This window comes from Ambystoma mexicanum, chromosome 1p (assembly GCF_040938575.1).
Source record: "Ambystoma mexicanum isolate Mex_15411 chromosome 1p, UKY_AmexF1_1, whole genome shotgun sequence".
Lineage (NCBI taxonomy): Eukaryota > Metazoa > Chordata > Amphibia > Caudata > Ambystomatidae > Ambystoma > Ambystoma mexicanum.
The window spans coordinates 1,319,657,748-1,319,676,544 of NC_090921.1; the positions used below are offsets into that span (position 1 = coordinate 1,319,657,748).

Sequence of the window (18,797 nt, forward strand, 5' to 3'; positions counted from 1 at the left end):
CTAAAAGGGATAACTCAGGGGATTTCCTGCCTCAGGAAGATGTCGCTCTAGCACACTGTATGTAGGGCCTGCCAATGTACAAGAGGCAATGGAGTAGCACGCGTATAGAGTGTGGCGAAACACTGATCAGAGAAAAGTGTATATGGGAGAAGTCCCTTCTACCTTCATGTGAGGATGGGCAAGACTTATCTATGAAGGAGATAGAGCGCACCTGATTGTGTGTTTGCTGTCATTCATGCATCACAAAGAAAAGGTCAATTGTTGAAGTTGATAGAATAGAAAGGATGTTTGTGATAGACAGAAGAGATATTTTCTAATTCACAAAAAGGTCTGGGAGTCCCTCTACCAAGAATTAACATGGCCAATAACCTGTTCTATGGGAAGGTGCCCACTCGGGAGGGTCTACAACCACATTTTAGTTCACTGTACCTTTCACAGAGGAGAAATATCCATTTGCATACCAGTATTTGTCCCACCCACAAGGGCAGTCGAGCATCGAAATGCTAGGCAAGTCTCCTCTGTACAAGAGTACCAAGAGCAACCCCGGACACATGGTTTGGCCTAGTCGGGCCTCACCAGTGAGGTAATGCTGTGCCTCTTTAAGTACAGTGAGCAAGGGGTCCACATCTAGATTACCCTGGGTAATTTAGGGTGAAACCCCAAGTTCCTAATACATTTACAAAACCCTCTAACCGTCAGTCAAAGATTCTTCTCAGATTCGAAAGCCTTCCTGATTCAACTATGTTGAAGCTTCTAGAGAATAAGGGAACTGAACTAAGAGTGAGATTAAGGGACGTCTTCATGAGCAAAGCTTTCCCCATAAGTGTGTTGGCTGCGATTATGACCTTCCCTCAAAGTCGGTTCCACTGACGTTTGCACTTCAGAAATCATTACAGTATTGTGTCGGGAGCACTTAAAATGGGACACTGCCATGATGGAATGCTGTCTTCAACAGATGGAGGGAGGACTGGACTGGCAGGGCAATCTATTGTATGATTCCAGGCACAATGGTAGAATTAGATGTCTGTCAATCAGGATGGGGGACCCAATGGGAAATATCCACCGGGGTTTATGGCCTAATGATTAGACAAATCTCAATTTAAATGCATTAGAGTTGATGGTGGGGTAATTCCCCCTAATCAGTAAAGGACAGAATGTGGCTCTTCAAATTTATAGGTCAGCTGTCAATTTTGTAAACCTCTTAGAGAACACAAGTTCCATGGTCCTAGTGATGTTACCATGCATTTCTGGCAACACATCCTGGATCACCATATTCAGATTCATGAAGCTCATATTCCAGGTAAATTTAGATCCAAAACAGATTGGCTCATACGCATCACTGATAAGGTTACCAATAGTTGCACAGATGAGGACTTGTCTGGGCCATTGCACACATGATCTATTTTTAGAAGTTACAGTTATGGATACAAAGGCAATGGTAATCAATACTTTTCTCCATGACTGGATGACCCATAACCTGCACGTGTCCTGAACTCTATCCAAGGTAGTTCATCAGAAAGCCAATTTGGTTTAGATGATTCCAGCCACTTCCAGGCATGAAACCCAATTACCCATTCACGAGAGAACGGATAACCAAAGTTTCCTCATCCAGGACTGCTTGTCTTAAATACCCCACCCCTTTAGTTTTAATGAATGTACGCACTTTTGTAAACGTGACGTCCACTCTTGGCCCTCCCACGTGGGACTCAAGATCCCCAGTGGAGCCCACCTACCCCAGGTTCCATGATGGTGAAGAGATCCCCCGCCGACGCCAACTCCTGCACGAAGATGAAGTATTTCTCAGTCTCAAAGGCGATCCCAAAGGTGCCGATGATGTGGGGGTGGGAGGCGAGGCAGAGCGAGACACAGTACTCCAGGAGGAAATTCCCACGCTTCGTTGTTTTCTTCTTCATTAACTTGAGGGCCATGGACTTCCCTAGTTAGAAAGAGAAGCACAACACTGTGGTGAAACACAATAGGGCTCATTTCTAATTGAGCATCAGTATACTTGCAATGGCATGCCAACATTACAGAAGCCCCAAGCTAACGATTTACCCTAAAAGAGCCATCAGTTATAAGCACTGAAGTGAATTAGAGTCCAGCAGCCCAAATCCCGCAGAGGATTTTTATTAGGGCTTGGTGTTCCAATTTCTTCAGACCAATGCAGATATTGGGGCTAAAATCGGCGCTAATTTACTTATTTCATGTAACCACGGATCAATGCAAGTTGTTTTGCCAATCAGTATTTACATTGTAATTTTGGACCAATTAGAGCTTGCGCATTGAGAGCAAATCATATGTTGGCTTTTACAGATTCAGGATGAGTAAATCGACCATTCCCTTCATTGTGTGCGTAGAGTCACTCATTTGACGTGTTTATGAAAACGGTATCAGTGCGATGGGTTTGTGCCTCAAATCGTTCGTTTAAAACGTCTGGAAAATTCGTCAGTTCGTGTGTATTGTGCGGGCAGTCACTCATTCAAAATTTAATTTGCAAATTTAATTAAATGTCACACTGAAATGTGCAACACCATTATTTCACAAAATGAAAGTGTGCTCGTAGCACTTTTGGACCAAAAATGTGAACAGTCCTAATGCTTATTCTTTATTTTTTTTTATTATTTTTTTAATAAAACTTTGTATTGGATTGGTTTACAACATTACAACCAACAAACTTTATTATGCCACCAGATAAGGTACGGTTTCCTCTGTCTGTCATTATCTTGGTTGTTTTGCTGGGTCCAAAGTATGGTTTTGTCTCAAAAACACAAAGAAGTGAGAGAGTGGATTGCTCTGGCTATGTCTAAAAGTGAATAGAGTGGAAGTGTGGATGACAATGCGTGCATACACCGGAAAAACGTGCATTTCGAGGCAGTCTTTCCAAGAATTCCAGCTTTTCCTTAAACACAGAGTGGAATAGAAAATCCTCTCCCATGAGCCTTTGTGTCGCTTCCCAGGCTGTCTAGGCTGCTAAACCTGTGTCGGCTGAAAGCCAGCGAGTATTCCTGGCTCAGCACCTGTTTTTTGTCTACGTCCCTGGTGTTGAACGTGACAGAACGCAGCATCTGTGAGAGGAAATCAAAAGGCAGTTGTGCTTCATTAGCAGAAGCTAGGGGCGGGCGGACGTGCAAAAGTACAGTAGCCTGTCCACTGGCATGAGTCATGTGTGCCATGGCCACAAGGCCTCCAGCACTGTGCTGGGAAGGTCAATGTCTGAAGAGATATTCCGAGGGTATGCCAAGCAAAATTATGAAGTGGGAAAGTGAGACTGTGAGCTTATACCTTTTGAATTGCATTCCATCATTTAAAGGCAACTCTACCCTAACGTGAGAGAACTATTTGTAGATTTGAGCCAGAGAACAAGGAGAATAAAGAGGGTTAAGGAACCATAACTACTGTTATTACCTAGCGCTGAGAGCTTTTTCGTTATAGGTACCCCTCCAGAAAATGGAGGTGACAGGTTTTGACAAACTCACTTCCATTATGGGTCCTGGGCTTAGTGTTCGCCATTTCAAAACAAATTACTGAAACAATTACAAAATGGCTGCCGTGTATGCCACACAGATACGCCAGATGAAGAACACTGGAAAGGTAGACCAGTTTCTAGACATGGAAGGTGGGCTGTAGCCAAAAAGAACTAGTGGACTAGTGCATTATAGCAGTCCACTACTGAGGTGATGGGCTTGAAGGGATAGGAAAAATCTGGCAAAAGAGAGTAACAAGGTTGTTTTTATTGCCCAATTTCATCATACTCAATTTATCGACTTCAATAGGGGGCCATGAGTCAGACCTAGACTTGTAGGTTGAAAAAAGGTCTGAGAGGAGAACTTGACTTATTGAGCTATCTTCCCAAACTATTTTTTAATTGTTGTTGGCAATAACAGTAAAAATCTCAATACAAGCAAGTATAGTACAAACAAAAGTTAAAATGAATGCTTGTCATACAAACAGCAATTTCATAACCATTCAAAGAATAAGACATTGAACATAATCATTCATCTGTAAAACAGAAAGACCAGAGTTAAAAAAAAGATTAGAAAACTATTTAGTAATCCCTACTCAGTAACCCCCAGTGAAGCCATGGAGGCGACCTTCATTGTCTCTTCTAATTGAAGGGTTTTAATACATCCCACGACTGTTAATACTACAACAGCAGTACACACAGATAACAACTCAAGCCAAGAATCAACAGGCCCAGCACCATCGAATCTGTAAAAAGAAAGGGCTGAAATAAATTAGCTGCTTTGTTGTTAGAGCTGGGAACAACATAATCAGGTGTTCAAGGTCTTCGAAAACATTGGTAATCCTGCAAAAGCGTCATTTCGCCAGAGAGGCCTCACACTGACTATTTCGAATCAGTAAATCTTCAATCTTCAAGAGATTAACTCTAAACAATAGGAAGGTTCACCTCGTATTACGATTGGGTTAGATTGGCATATCGAAGAGCTATGAGTGAAATCGGAAAAGGGCAGTGTGACGTTATGAAAGAAAGACATGAAGACACACTGAAACGATATGCAAATACTAAAAGGATAAAGATGTAACTGGAATTGATAAGAGAAAAATGTAATCGAATATGAAGATATCATACGCATCAAAGAAATAAGTAAAACGAGATTAAGTGAATGTATATACACATAAACGCAAGGTAGCTGAGACATATAGAAGTTTGCAGAAGAATGGTTCAGGATTAATATCTGCCATTTGTAATGTAAACTAGAACATAGAACAATTATATTTGCAATGGATTAGCTAAACTCCATCTTCTCCTGGCGAGGCACACATGCACCCTACCATGTGTGGCTCTTGGCGTTGTGCCTCTTTAGTAAAAGAAATGGAGCACCAGAGTGCAGCAGGGTTCAGTATAGAGTCTTAGAGCTTTCACTACTTCAGGGCAGAGGCACCAGTACCCTTTGGATGGGGGGGAGGGGTATAGAGCCAACAATAGGAGTGAGTGGAGTCTGTGCATCCTCTCTCTCATGTGTGATTCCCACAGATGGTCCCTTTTTCCCTAATAGCACCTAGAGAGTGTGCACCACATGTGTGCCAATTCACCTGTGATGGATAAGCACAATGCACCCACTGGGCTAGATTGTTTAGGCACATACTTCAATGATCCAAAAGATATACAATGGTAAGTGAGATTGCCCCGTTTCCATGGGGTACAATGAATTCCAAATGAGGGAAAGCTTTATCATGAATGCCCTTCCACAAAGGTAACGCACACAATCGATATTACAGAAGGAGGCTTGCTCACCTTTTGTACTAGCAATGTGCCCCCCATGCAGAGCAAACAGCACATCTTTAGTGTTAGCTATAAGGTGGTGCTTAAGTGCTACTTATAAGCTGAAAAACGTTTCTATGGGGGAGATTACATGTGAGGCGGGAAACACAGCTTGTGGGTTTTATTTGATTATGTATGCACCCATTGACTGCCCAGAGCTATGCTAATCCTCTCACAAAAAACTCAAAAAGGGCAGAAGGGCCCAAAGGGCCAATCCAGCAGTCAGTCTAAAAAATAAAAAAACATTGTTTTCTTTTTATTTGGGCAGAGGCAGCAAGGGAGACAGCAGGGGTCAGAGCTGCAACCCCTAGTGTCCCCCAAATGATATCACGGCACAGAGGCGTGAAAGAGAAAGCAACAGAGAGAAAGAGAATGAAGAGAATGGAACCGAGAATCTGAATGACAAACATATCTGTGGGAGACCCAGGTAGTCGTCTGAGGGTACAACACAAAGAGAAAAAAAAGGAGAGAGAATTTGAGAATAAAGAAAAGTAAAAACTATAGCTAAAACAAGAAGATGAAGAGAGAAGGGAAAGGGATATAAAATCAAAGTGGCACATGCACTAAATTGAGACATATGTCGAGGATTAAGGCAAGTGGTGCATTTTATGCAGAAGTCTTGACCATGGCTATGTTCTTAATTTTAAGAATTGGATGAATGCGTGTAACACACAACACAATGACTCAGTAACACCATAGACAAAACCCACCTTGTATTCTGGTCGATTTATGCCCCAAGATGCCCATGTAGCCGGTAATTCCTCTCCATCAAGTCTCCTGGCTAGCTCAACCCCAACTAAAAGCAGGAATATGAAATCTGACACATCACTTAAGGTCTGGCCCCCAAGGGACACACACGTTCCTTGATTTTATCCTGCCACACTGTTTTGAGGATTGCTACACAAACAATATTGAAAGCACGTTGACTCTAAATGGGGGTTATTTACTTTACTTTACTTTATTTTATTTATATAGCGCACAATGGACCCATAGGCATGATGGTGCGTAACATAACAAACAATTGAGGTCTGCAGCCAATCCAGGCCTTTTGTGAAAAAATCTGTGTTGTCCCCAAGGCCTTTTTGTGCCACGGTGCCGCTCCCACTCCCTCCACGCACCCTCTTCCGCATCTCATCCCCTCCTGCCTCCTGACCCGCCAACCCCCGCTCTGATTGGTCCTGAGGACCTGTGTTTGTTGGCCTAATGCCTCGTGTGTCTGCACCGGCTCCATTTCAATTTCTGGAAGCCCTCTGGGCCTTTCCCTGTTTCCAGCTACAGGTGAGTGGAGCTTTGCTAAGAGAACCCATTTGTGCCCAGTAACTGTGAAATCACCCCATCTCCCATCCGCCCGCACCCCTCGTACCACTCATTTTCCCTGTTCCTGATTCCAGCTGAACCCGCCTCCCGTGCCCGCCCCGCACCCTGATTGGCCCTTCAAAGAGGACATTTCTGAACACTCCAGGGCAGCCCCTGCCTGTGCAGCCCTGCGGCTAAGGGCCCTAAGGCCAAGGGCGGCTCCAACAGAGGCAGCTCCAGATCGCATCTGCAGGCATCTGCAGGAGAAGCAAGAAGCCAGTAACCTGCCGTAAACCAGCACCAACCAAAAAGTGAGTGTGGCAAGGGTGGGGACTGAAGCAATTACTTCACACCAGAAAGCCCTACCATTCTTACTTAAAAATCTTAAAAGTTTAACTGTGTTACATCGTACAGTCACATACTAAGGTCATCACTATACTGAACCTTGTATGTAGACCTTGCTCCCAACATCATTGAGTGTGCCTAATAGCAACACTTTGTTAAAGTTGAATTTAGAAGGTATTCCCAACATCATTGATTTTGCCTAATAGCGTTAAAGTTGAACTTAGAAAGTGTGCCTAATAGCGTCACTGTGTTGAAGCTGAATTTAGAAAGTGTGCCTAATAGTGTCACTATGTTAAAGTTTTAAGTTTGAACTTAGAAAGTGTTCCCAACATCATTGAGTGTCCCCCAGGGTCTATCGACCTGCGATGCACCAGTTCCCCCCTTGCCATCCAGGAGGAGTGCAGTGAGTGTGCCCAGGAGCTTTGCTCCAAATAGTTTGTTTGCCCTATTTTGCCCAACAGTAACCCCCAGACTCTGTTCGGCTCCCCTTGCCTTCTTTCTCCCTCCCCACACCCTCTTCCTGTATCATAGCTCCCTCCTGCCTCCCAACCCGTCTACCGTGTACTGATTGGTCCATGGGTCATGTCCCCAAGCTATTGGCAACTGTCCCAGGGCAGCCCCTGCCCGGCATCCCCCTCAGCTAAGGGCCCCAAGACAAAGGGTGGCTGCTACAGAGGTGGCTCCAGATCGTATCTGCAGGTATCTGCAGGTGAAGCAAGAAACCAGTAGCCTACCGTTAACCAGCTCCAAACAAAAATGTAAGTTTGGCAAGAATGGGGATTGAAGCAATGACTTCACGCCAGAAAGCCCTACCACTCTTACTTAAAAATGTTACTGTGTTACATCATACAGTCACATACTAAGGTCAAACGATTACTAGTACCCTTATAGAATCACTATATTGAACCTTGCAGCTAGACTGTGCTCCCAAGATCATTGAGTGTGCCCAAATTGTCTCACTGTGGTGAGTTCTCATCTAGGTAGTGTTCCCAAGTATCATTGAGCGTGCCCTAATAGCCTCACTGTGTCGAATCCAACATCTAGATTGTGTTACAATTGAACTTAGAAAGTGCGCCCAAGATCATTGAGTGTGCCCAATAGCGTCACTGTATTGAATCTTGCATCTAGATTGTGTTACAATTTGAATTTAGAAAGTGTTCCCAACAACACTGATTGTGCCCTATTTGCATCACTGCGCTAAAGTTGAACTTAGAAAGTGTGACAAATAGCGTCACTGTGTTAACAGTTTTAATTTAGAAACTTTCAGAAACACTTCATTGAGTGTGCCCTAATAGCCTCACTGTGTTCAAGCCGCACTTGAATTTAGAAAGTGCGCCCAAGATCACCGAGTGTGCCCAATAGCTTCACTGCGTTGAATCTTACATCTAGACTGTGTTACAATTTGAATTTAGAAAGTGTTGAATCATACATCTAGACTGTGTTACAATTGAACTTAGAAAGTGCGCCCAAGATCACTGAGTGTGCCCAAACTGTCTCACTGTGTTGAGTTTCTCATCTAGATAGTGTGCCCAAGTATCATTTAGTGTGCCCTAATAGCCTCACTGTATTGAATCTTGCATTGAAAATTCTTACATCTAGACTGTTACAATTGAACTTAGAAAGTGCGCCCAAGATCACTGAGTGTGCCCAAACTGTCTCACTGTGTTGAGTTTCTCATCTAGATAGTGTGCCCAAGTATCATTGAGTGTGCCCTAATAGCCTCACTGTATTGAATCTTGCATTGAAAATTCTTACATCTAGACTGTGTTACAATTGAACTTAGAAAGTGCGCCCAAGATTATTGAGTGTGCCCAAATTGTTTCACTGTGGTGAGTTTCTCATCCAGATAGTGTGCCCAAGCATCGTTGATTGTGCCCTAATAGCGTCACTGTATTGAATACTGCATCTAGACTGTGTGACAATTTGAATTTAGAAAGTGTTCCCAATAAAATTGAGTGTGCCCTAATAGCTTCACTGCATTAAAGTTGAACTTAGAAAGTGTGACAAATAGCGTCACTGGGTTAAGAGTTTGATTTTAGAAACTTACAGAAACACATCATTGAGTGTGCCCTAACAGCGTCACTGTATTGAATCTTGCAAAGTGCGCTCAAGATCATTGAGTGTGCCAAAATAGTTTCACTGTGTTGAGTTTTTCATCTAGGTGGTGTGCCCAAGTATCATTCAGTGTGCCGTAATAGCCTCACCTTGTTGAATCTTACATCTAGACTGTTTTACAATTGAATTTTGAAAGTGCGCCCAACATTATTGAGTGTGCCCTATTAGCGTCACTGTATTGAATCTTGCATCTAGATTGTGTTAAAAGTTTCCATTTAGAAAGTGCACCCAACAACACTGAGTGTACCCTAGTAACACCACTGTGTTGTATCCTAGTAACACCACTGTGTTGAAGCTTGCATTTTGGAAGTGTGCCCAACAACATTAGGTGTGCCCTGATTGCACTAAAGTTTTACTGTATTGAATTGTGCCGCTATTTATAGGAGTCAAGCGATATTCAGTGCACCCCATTAACTTCACTGTACAGTGAATCCACTGTGTCGAACCCCACCTCTTGATATTACAACCGCGCCATGCCATGAGTCCATCCCGCCCAGCTAGGTCCAGGGTAAGAGCCTCACTCTGGTGCGCCTCCCTCCTCCTCCCATTTCTTCCCTCCCCCTCCCATCCCAAACCACCCCACCCTCCACCACGCTCCCACCCCACCCCCTATCCAACCACATGCCAGAGGAGCCCGATGGTGCGCCAACCCTCCTAAGACTCCTGTTCCTCCCATCCCTCTCACCCACCCACCCAGCACGCCTGCCCCCCCGCCCCACCAATGAACCCGAGACCCACCCTGTGCCGCCACAACCCCCTGTACCTGTATCCCCATGTTATCTGTATCACATGTTTACCCTATCCATCCTGTCGCTTTATATATGTATGCCGCTATGTACGCCCCTCTGTCCTGTTCTCGTACCTGGTCGCAGGCACTTTACTGATAACCACCATATCACACTACTACACCTACTCTCTCCTATACACCATCACTCAACTAGAACACAGCTAAACCATGGTAAATTCGGGCTAGCTGTTCTCATACTAACATGACCCCACAAACACCTCTTCATCCTAATAAAACACAGCAAGCTAAGTACATTCCCGCTAGCTAAGGCATCTCCTCAGGCCTAATGCAGCCAGAACTCAGTCTGGGTGTCCACCCTCCAGACTGAACACATCCAACTGATTTCCTCAGACCACACCTACCGCTATGAAGCAGCTATCATGCAACAACCACTCCAGTTCCACACTTATCCGGTGCGCCCACGCACCATACGACACTCTCTCTCTCTACAGACTTGAACTGCGGTTCCCGATGGTGTTCAACCTACCAGAGCTTTGAGGTCATACCAATGATATATAAAGCGCTATATAAATGCCAAGTAACATAACATAACATAACATAACATAATATAACATAACATAATACAAACAACAGGTAACATAAAACAAGAATCATAATAAAAGTATGACCTAAAAACCAGTAGAGACCCCCTAGGTGAACAGGAAGGCAAGCCCATAATGCAACCATAAGCAAAATAAAGCTAATATGTAAGTTAAGATCCGCCAGTCTAACAGAGCCTGGTCCTGTGCGTTGGCGCAGTCATGCTAGAACTTTATTTCTTAAAGTTTCTCTTGTCTCTTTTGAAGTAACTTTCTGGATATTTGAGATAACATCACTGTGTTGGTCCATGATAAACGCATGTGTACTAAGGTCCTTGATACAAGGCATTAGCAGTTTATTTGATCGCACATTCCGCTTGACAGCTTGCTTGGGAGCAGGATTGCTTTCAGGAGCTTGTAATTCATGATTTTTATCTTGGAAGTGATCTGGTACTAATGTTACCGTGGATATGTCCTTGGGTAGCTCCTTATCAACAGCACTGGAGTGATTGGTCTGTTACTTAATGGTCGTCGGTGTCCCGACTGATACTTGCAGGGAGCCAATGATTAGGTTAGTTTGGGAAGCTTGCAGGGTCGGATTGGCCCCTCGGACTGTGGCCGGGCCGAAATCGTCCCTGGGGGTCGGTTTCTGGCCATGCCTGGGCTGGTTTGGAAGAAAAAAAAATGGAAAAGAAATATATATTTTTTCAATTTTTCTTTCATTTTTTTCTTTTCAAAAAGCCTTTCATCCTTCTTAGGTCAATAAATGAGTACCAACACAGGTTGGGTGATATTGTATGAATATTTGTTCAATAAAAAAGAGCTAAGTGTAACTGCTATACAATAACATATTATCATTTGGCCTTGGATGTCTGTTTGGATTCACAGTAATTTAGGGGTGAAAGGTTGTGTTTCATCGCTTCCCGGGATGTCACTCTGCGGTGGGGTCATCAGAGCTCAAGGGTCGTGAGGTGAGGGGTGGGCCACTTTTTTGAGGCAAGGGGTGGGACACATTTTTTTGGGTGACCGGGCCTATTTCTTGTCCCAGTCCGACACTGGAAGCTTGTTAATGACTCGCTACTAGTATATTGGTTGGGCAGCCATGTTCTGGTTTTATTTTGCTGTTTCAGCTCAGCTGTGGGGATTTTTGTGACAGTTTGTGTTGCCATGTTGACTTTATGCGGACATATGACCGCTACAAACTCATTTAGAGTGGCCATAAGAGCGCAGAGATTCTGTAAATTATGACACTGCTGGAGTTCTGTCAGGATACCTTCTTTTAGATGTGAAAACTGCATAGTGGTAGTGTAATCTGCTTGGACAGATGAACTCTCGGGCCCTTTGCTAAGGTTAAGGGTGAGGATGTTAGAGGGTCAGAGTCACTCATGGCATATTTCTTTATCCCTCCTAATAGGGTAGTCACAGCTGGTGAGAAAGCTGTCCCTGCAGGGTTATTTATATCACAAATGGATTTATAGAGTCATGGTTATCCTGACAATAACTTCAACAACCAACATAAATAAAACATAGATAATTACATGGTAGTGTGCAGCCATTTCAACACCATGCACTGCACAATGACGACAATGCTTAAGAGGAGAAACAGATATAAAATTGGTTTTGGTCTTTTTTTTAAAGAAAAGGCTAGAAGATGTATTCTGTAGAAGAGTACATGCAAAGCTTAAGCCTAATTTTCCAACCATTACAATGTCTGTGAATTGAAGGAATTTCTACTCACAGACTCCTCACCCTGATCCATACCTCGCGACCGATGTTCCACTTGCAAGACATGTCCATACGAGCCGCTGCCCAGCTCCTTGATGACCCGGTAGTGTTCCTTCAGATCCAACAGGGGCATGGTCTGGGAGGTTAACTCCATCATCTCCTGGAGGATCTCCTCATTCTCGTCTATTTCGTTCAAGTTCATGGCTGACTTTGATTTGTGTTTGCAAAGCCTCTGAAAGAGATTGGACAAACAGAATGAAAAACGCCAAATACAGTGAGCTCTCTAGCATTATATTCGGGGGGGATAACCCCAGGCGTGGGACTTTTTCTGAGCCGAGAAAGAGATGCAGGTAAAAATGATAAAAGTGTTGATTTTCCAACTGAAACTCACAGTAAATTTTAGGATATTAAAAAACTCAAATTGCACATGCTTCTGCTTTTCTTGGCTATACAAAAGAATATCAAATGTAGGTCATTAGTTGTACATTTTGATCTCACAGCTCTAATCGTTCAATAAGGATCATGCAACTGCTAGTTATATACTAACACTGTAGTATGGAATATCCAGCCTGCTATATACCTTGCAGCTTCGCTTTCCACTGCAATCTGGATTTCCTGGCTGTTCCTTTCTAAAATATCATATTTGGGGCCCATATTTAACCCAACAACTATAAGATCACTGAGGAAACATCCACTAGTCCCAAAAACGGAGAGTGCGGTGCCACAGATCTTCCTATTGAAGCCTACAACCATCCATGGTAAATTGAAATGCCCGCAATCTCCACCATATGGCCCGTGGAATTTCTCAAATGGTAAATAACTGGGATGTATTGGTCTCACATTCCTACTTCACATATGATATGATATGATATGATATGATTGTATATATATATATATATATATCCAAAACATTGAAACGCAACATTGTTCAAACTGTGATAGTTTGGTTGGTCTGAACGTATGTTAATAGCAAACACGTCCGCGGTGCAACGCCACAAAGGAGACGCTTGCGCAGTATATTTTTCAGTAACAGATCAAAGAGGTGGAATGCCACTGCAATGCTCTTAAAATGAACATCAAGCATCTGCCCTTTGATTCAGAAATAATGCAGGTTATGGCTGTAGCAGTATTTCAACCTTTTCTGTCCCAACCGTGATCCTCTTGCATGGCGTTGAGCAGCGCAACTACCAGGACAAGTGATACCAAGATGAATAGGAAAGGGGTCATTAAGGAAACATGGGACTTTTGTTTAAAGATGAGAATCTTCAATTTATTTAAATGTTAAGCCACATGGGGTTCTACGTGCACTTAGAAAATCACTTGTAGCAATGCAGCAGCATTCTCATGAGTCAGATTGGGACTTGCCTTGTTTTGACTCCTCAGCTTCTCAACTGAGAACCATACTCTCACGCGTCAAGGATCAACTGGTTACATCATCATCAGATTTCGTGGCAGTTGAGGACCAATAATCCATGCGTAAAGCCAGAGCAAGTGAGCTGGGAATCCCCCTCTTGAAAGATGGCAGCCTCCAGGTGGTGCTTGGAAATATTTTATGCAGTCGTTTTAGTACAAACCGTGTTTCCAAAACACTATTGGTATTTGATTGTATTTGTAATTATTGAGGGGTAATGGGTATTTCACCCAGAAATACGTGCATGAGAAATCAACAGCAAATTGGCCGATCCTTATTCTGGTGCCACACATTAGCAGGAGGGTTAGTGAACAGCGGACCAGTGGGTGAAAGGGAAGACATGATACAGCAACCAGGGATAAGGCTGACGGGTGGCAAACAGTGCTCTGAGGGGACACCTGTTTAAAAGGTACTATGTACAGTAGATTAATTTTAGGATAGTCAAGGAAACGGTTAAAGGAAATATGGTGAAGAATGATGGACTAGTGGGCGGGGGGAATTCAAATCAGTAGTTGTCAGAGTTATTGAGGTCTGCCAAGGGCCTTTTGGGCATTAGTAGGACAGTTACCACCTGAAAGCAGGCTTGGAAGATACTGGTGGAAATGGAGAGGTTAAAGAAGGCAGAGTGTTAGAAGGAAATCAGTTCTACCAGTTCTTTCACCATCTGCAAGGCAAATGGTTGAAGGGGGGCACGGGGTGCCAGTGCAGCCCTAAGGATGAGTCCATCAGGAACATTCAGGGGGAAGAGCCTAAGGAGGAGGTGGAAAGTGTAGGTCATGGAGGGAGAAAGAAAAAGGGAGAGGGAAAGATAGGATGTGGGTGAGTGTGTCAGAGAGATTTTCTACTTTAAAATAGAAGTAGTGGGCACAGTCTACAGTGGAGAGGGAAAAGAGATAGCCCTAGTGCTAAGAGGAGTAAACATGGCTTGTCGTGTGGAGTGGAGGTGGCAGGAGTGAGAGTACTAAGGTGCTAATTGGATTAGAGAAGTAGAATAATGTTGCAGAGTTTATGTCTCTGATGGAGAGGTGGGCATCCTTTCAGGTGAGGAGAAGAGATGGATCCTGTTTTTAAGATACAAATGGAGGTGTCATTGTATATCTCCTTTTTAGGAGGGTGTTCTGAGGGTTGATCCTGGGCTCAAAACAAGGCTGAAGTCAGAGAAGGCTCAAAAGAGGAGGTCTGGTGATGAGCATGAAAAAGGAGGGATTACCAGACTTTGGCTAGGTAGGATATAAGGTGTGTGGTTTAAATGTATGTTTGGAGATGTGAGGTTCGGATAGCCAGAGGGTGTGGAAATATTGATATTAAAATGGAGTACTGAGTTGTAATAAAGGCGAGGCTGAGTAGTGATATTGGATAAGGGAAGAGAGAACAAGAGGAAGACAAGCTCATTTGTGTTACCATGGTAGCGAGTGGGTAGAATGAGAAGTGAGGAGAAGGGCCCTCATTACGACCCTGGTGGAAATCGTGGTGCAATATGCACCATGGAGCACGGCGGAAAGCTGCCGATACCGCCATGGGGGTTGGCGGATTAACCGCCCCATTCCGACCTTGGCGGGGCGGTAAATCCCCATTCCCCATTTCACCCTTCCCCATTCCCATTTTTGCCCCATAGGGTATAATGGGAGTGGGGAAGGCGTTAATTACGCCACCGTAAAATACGGTGGCGTAATTAACAACAAGGTCCCGTAGCGCCATGGATTTCTCCGCCCGGAAAAACCAGGCGGAAAACGCTCCATGGTGCTACGGGAACTCGTAGTAGGGCGGACGGGTCCGCCGCGAATACCGCTGGCGTAGACCCACTCCGCCAGGGTCGTAATGAGGGCCAAGGAATGGTCAGAAATTTAAGGGAGTCAAATTCAAGTTGGGGGGTTGGGAACACTATGGGTGCTATTGGAATTTTGTTTGGAATTGAGTCTATATGAAGGCCTAGATGAGAGAAGGGGTTGTGGAGGCAAGGCATCTGATGGATTAGAAGGCTGGTGAGAAGTTGAGTGATGAATTTAAAGGGAAGAGGTAAAAAGTCAGATGGAAGTGGGAAGAGGGATGGGCCTTGTTTACCAAAAAATCAACCTCCACCTCTTTTGGAAGAGCAGGAGGAGAGTATAAAGTTAGCAGATTGGGTCTCTGGGGCAGAGGAGTCAAGGGAGTTTTTCAAGTCTAATTGATAACCTTGACTGCTGGGACTAAGAGTGGGGCATGTTCATCAAAGTTATCAGTGACGAAGGAGGCATGATTACACAGACACACACACATATATATATATATATATATATATATATATATATATATATATATATATATATATATATATATATATATATATATATATATATATATATATATATAACACATATATATTTGGCATTCAAGAGCCTGTATTTAAGGGAAGTTTGGAAATGTGAGCACAAGGAAGGTACACTGGAGGGGAATACATGAGATTAGAGGAAGGACCATGGCCTGGGGACTTTTTGTGAGTGGGGAAAAACGTAGGGACACAATAGGAAGAGATAGAAAATGGGGAGAAAGTGAGGAGTGGTTTGGGAGGGGGAAGAGACACCATTGGGGCATAAGTATGGCAGTGACAAAGACAGTTGTAGAAGATTGGAGAGTGAGGGATACACTATGAGAGAAGGACAAGTAAAATGCAGGAGATTAGGGAGGGTGACATTGGGCAGAAAAGGGAGGGTGATAGAGAGGAGGGAATACAGGGGTGACCCAAATTCAAATAATGCAGTACATATGTAAGGAACACAGGGCTGGGAGATCAAAATGCAATTTATTGAGCATAATGAAAGGTAACAGGGGCTGGACGACCAGAATTCAAGTAATGCAGGGGTCTACTGTTAGGTGTGTTGCAACACTGCATGTAAACCTCATACTGTATGCTGACAGTCAAGTAAAACTTACCCCCAGCTAGCCACCTCAGCTAAATTTCTTGGGTTCAAAATCGACAGACATCTCCCCTTCAAACAGCTCATAGCAAGGAAGACAAACATGGTTTGGTACCAGCTTTCTCTCCTGCAGAAAATCAACTGCTCTGGATCCTGCTGCAAGCATGAATGATCATCCAATCTTGCTCTGTAATCTACAAGGCTGTCACACAGAAGTCCCCAAAGCTACCTAACTGAGAATCTCAGCACCTCCACAGGCATTAGAAGAAAGGACATGTGCAGACTTGAACTGTGCTGATGCAGGATGGAAAGAAGCAGAAGACAGGCCTTCCGTGACTACATCCTGAGACTCTGAAACCTCCTCTGCGTCAACACCAGGCTAGCCCCTGGCATCTATATTTCAGGAAGAGCTCAATAATCTTGTCTTCGAGGAATGTCTCCCCCCTAAAACCTAGGCGTCAAACACCCTCCACTTCCCAACTAATAAGAGACTGGGTGATCAGCTCCAATATTTCCTTCCTTGGGTTCTTGTAGATCCCTTGTTGCCAAATCACTGACCCTCACCCGACCCAGTTGTTGGCTCCCCAGTCACCTGTATTTCTGCTTCCCTTACTCTGTCCTTCTTCTTATGCTTTGTTAAGTGTTCTGTTACTTCCCAATGCTAGGTCTGCACTCAATAAATAGCCTCATAAAATATACGTGTAGGAGTGTGTATATTTATTTATTTGTTTATTGTGCATTTGTAAAGCTGTTATACAACAGGTAAATTGTGTTTCAAGATGCTCAAAGGGCAACAGGGAGGGAACATGGGAGTACAATTAGATATAACAATGTAAGATAGAGGTGGACCTACTAGGCCTTGTGAGCATTCAGAAAGTGCAAGTGCAGAGAGAGAGAGAGAGAGAGAGAGGGGGGGTGGGGGAGCAGGGGGTAAGTGCTGGGGAGTGAGCAGCTTTAAATATCTGGGTGGAATGGTATACCACCAATAAATATGTAAGTGCACGCCTGTGGTGGCACAGGCCAGTGCATGCCAAGGCAAAGTGCTGGGAGGGGCAGAGGCTGCAGGTGATTGGGTGTGGGAAGCCAGGGCTCAGGGCCTCAGCAGCTGTGAGATTTATCAGAGGAGGGAGGAAGGGAAGGAGGAGGAGAAAAGGAGAGTCGTGAGGAGCTTCTGGAATTTGAGGAGATCCGGCTCAAGATGAAGAGGAAGAGGGTGGCTGTTCCATAGGAGTGAGCATGCTGAGGAAAGAGATTGGCCACCAGCTCACTGTTTAGCAAAGCACTTAACACACAGAGAGTTGATGCCAGAGGAGCATAAAGATCTGGAGGGAGAATATTTAGTGAGAGCAAGTTGCAGATAACGTAGTCCCCAGCCCCAGACAGCCTTGTGGATGATGCAGAGGGATTTGAATTTGATCCTTGCAACAACTGGGAATCAATGGAGAGATTTTAGGGCTGGAGAGATGCGGTCCCTTGGCTTGAGACCAAGGATAAGTCTTGTAGCCCTATTCTGAATTAGTTGGATCATTCGTATGGAAGAAGAGGGTAGCTTAAGGAAAAAGGCTATTGCAGTAAACTAGCTTAGAGAGAACAAGGGCTCTAGAGACGTTGAGCTTCTGGGGGAAAGTGAGGAAATGAAGAATTCCTTGAGAAGGTGGAGTTGAAAGTGGGACTTCTTGGCAAGGTCCTGAATGTGAGGGATGAAGGAAAGAGAGGAGTCAAAAATGACTTCCAGGTTTCTGGCCTCGGATGAAGGAGAAGGGAGAGAGCCCATGGAGTGGACAGAAGGAGGGAGCAGGGGTCCCAATAGGAAGGATCACAGTCTTCCTTGCATTAAGGCAGAGATCATTGGAAATGCACCAGGACTGGATGGCAGATCGGCAGTCAGGAATGAGGGATGCAGTAAGAAGAGGATCAGAGGGAAGTTTGAAGAAGAGCTGTGTGTCATCTGCATACCACTGGAATTTTGGGGGGAAAGTAGAAACAAGGTGTGAAAGCGGAGCAAAGTAGTTGTTAAAGAGCCAGGGTGAAAGGCTGGAGCCTTGTGGGAAGCCGCAGGTGGAGATGGAGTTGGAGGTGGAAAAAGAGCCCAGAAAAAACTGAGACGGACGGTCAATGAGTAAGGAAGTCAGCCAGTCCAGTGCCCACTCCAAGATGGTTAGGGCATTGTGGAGCTGTTTTATGAGGATGCAGTTGTTCACCGTATCATATGCAGAGGAGAGATCAAGTAGAATGCGAACATACATAGAGTTGGAGTCAAGAGATGTAAGCAATTCCTCGGGGGTGTTCAGAAGGGCAGTTTCCATGCCTCTGGATGATCGGAATCCAGATTGATGGTCAAGGAGGCAGCCGACAGGTTCAGTGTGCTGGGTTAGTTGGGGGAAGACCAGCTTCTCCTAGA

The 18,797-nt window shown here is 44.3% G+C and overlaps 1 protein-coding gene across 1 annotated transcript in view; it reads right to left on the bottom strand.

Annotated features, from left to right (window-relative positions):
* Window positions 1-18,797, bottom strand: part of LOC138453563 (serine/threonine-protein kinase SBK1-like) — a 106,091-nt gene that overhangs the window by 13,831 nt on the left and 73,463 nt on the right. The window contains exons 2-3 of the mRNA XM_069606545.1: window positions 12,128-12,323; window positions 1,734-1,936 (exon numbers count right to left, since the gene is read on the bottom strand). Coding sequence (XP_069462646.1) covers window positions 1,734-1,936; window positions 12,128-12,293 — 369 coding nt within the window. The 5' untranslated portion in view covers window positions 12,294-12,323. The remainder of the gene's footprint in view (window positions 1-1,733; window positions 1,937-12,127; window positions 12,324-18,797) is intronic.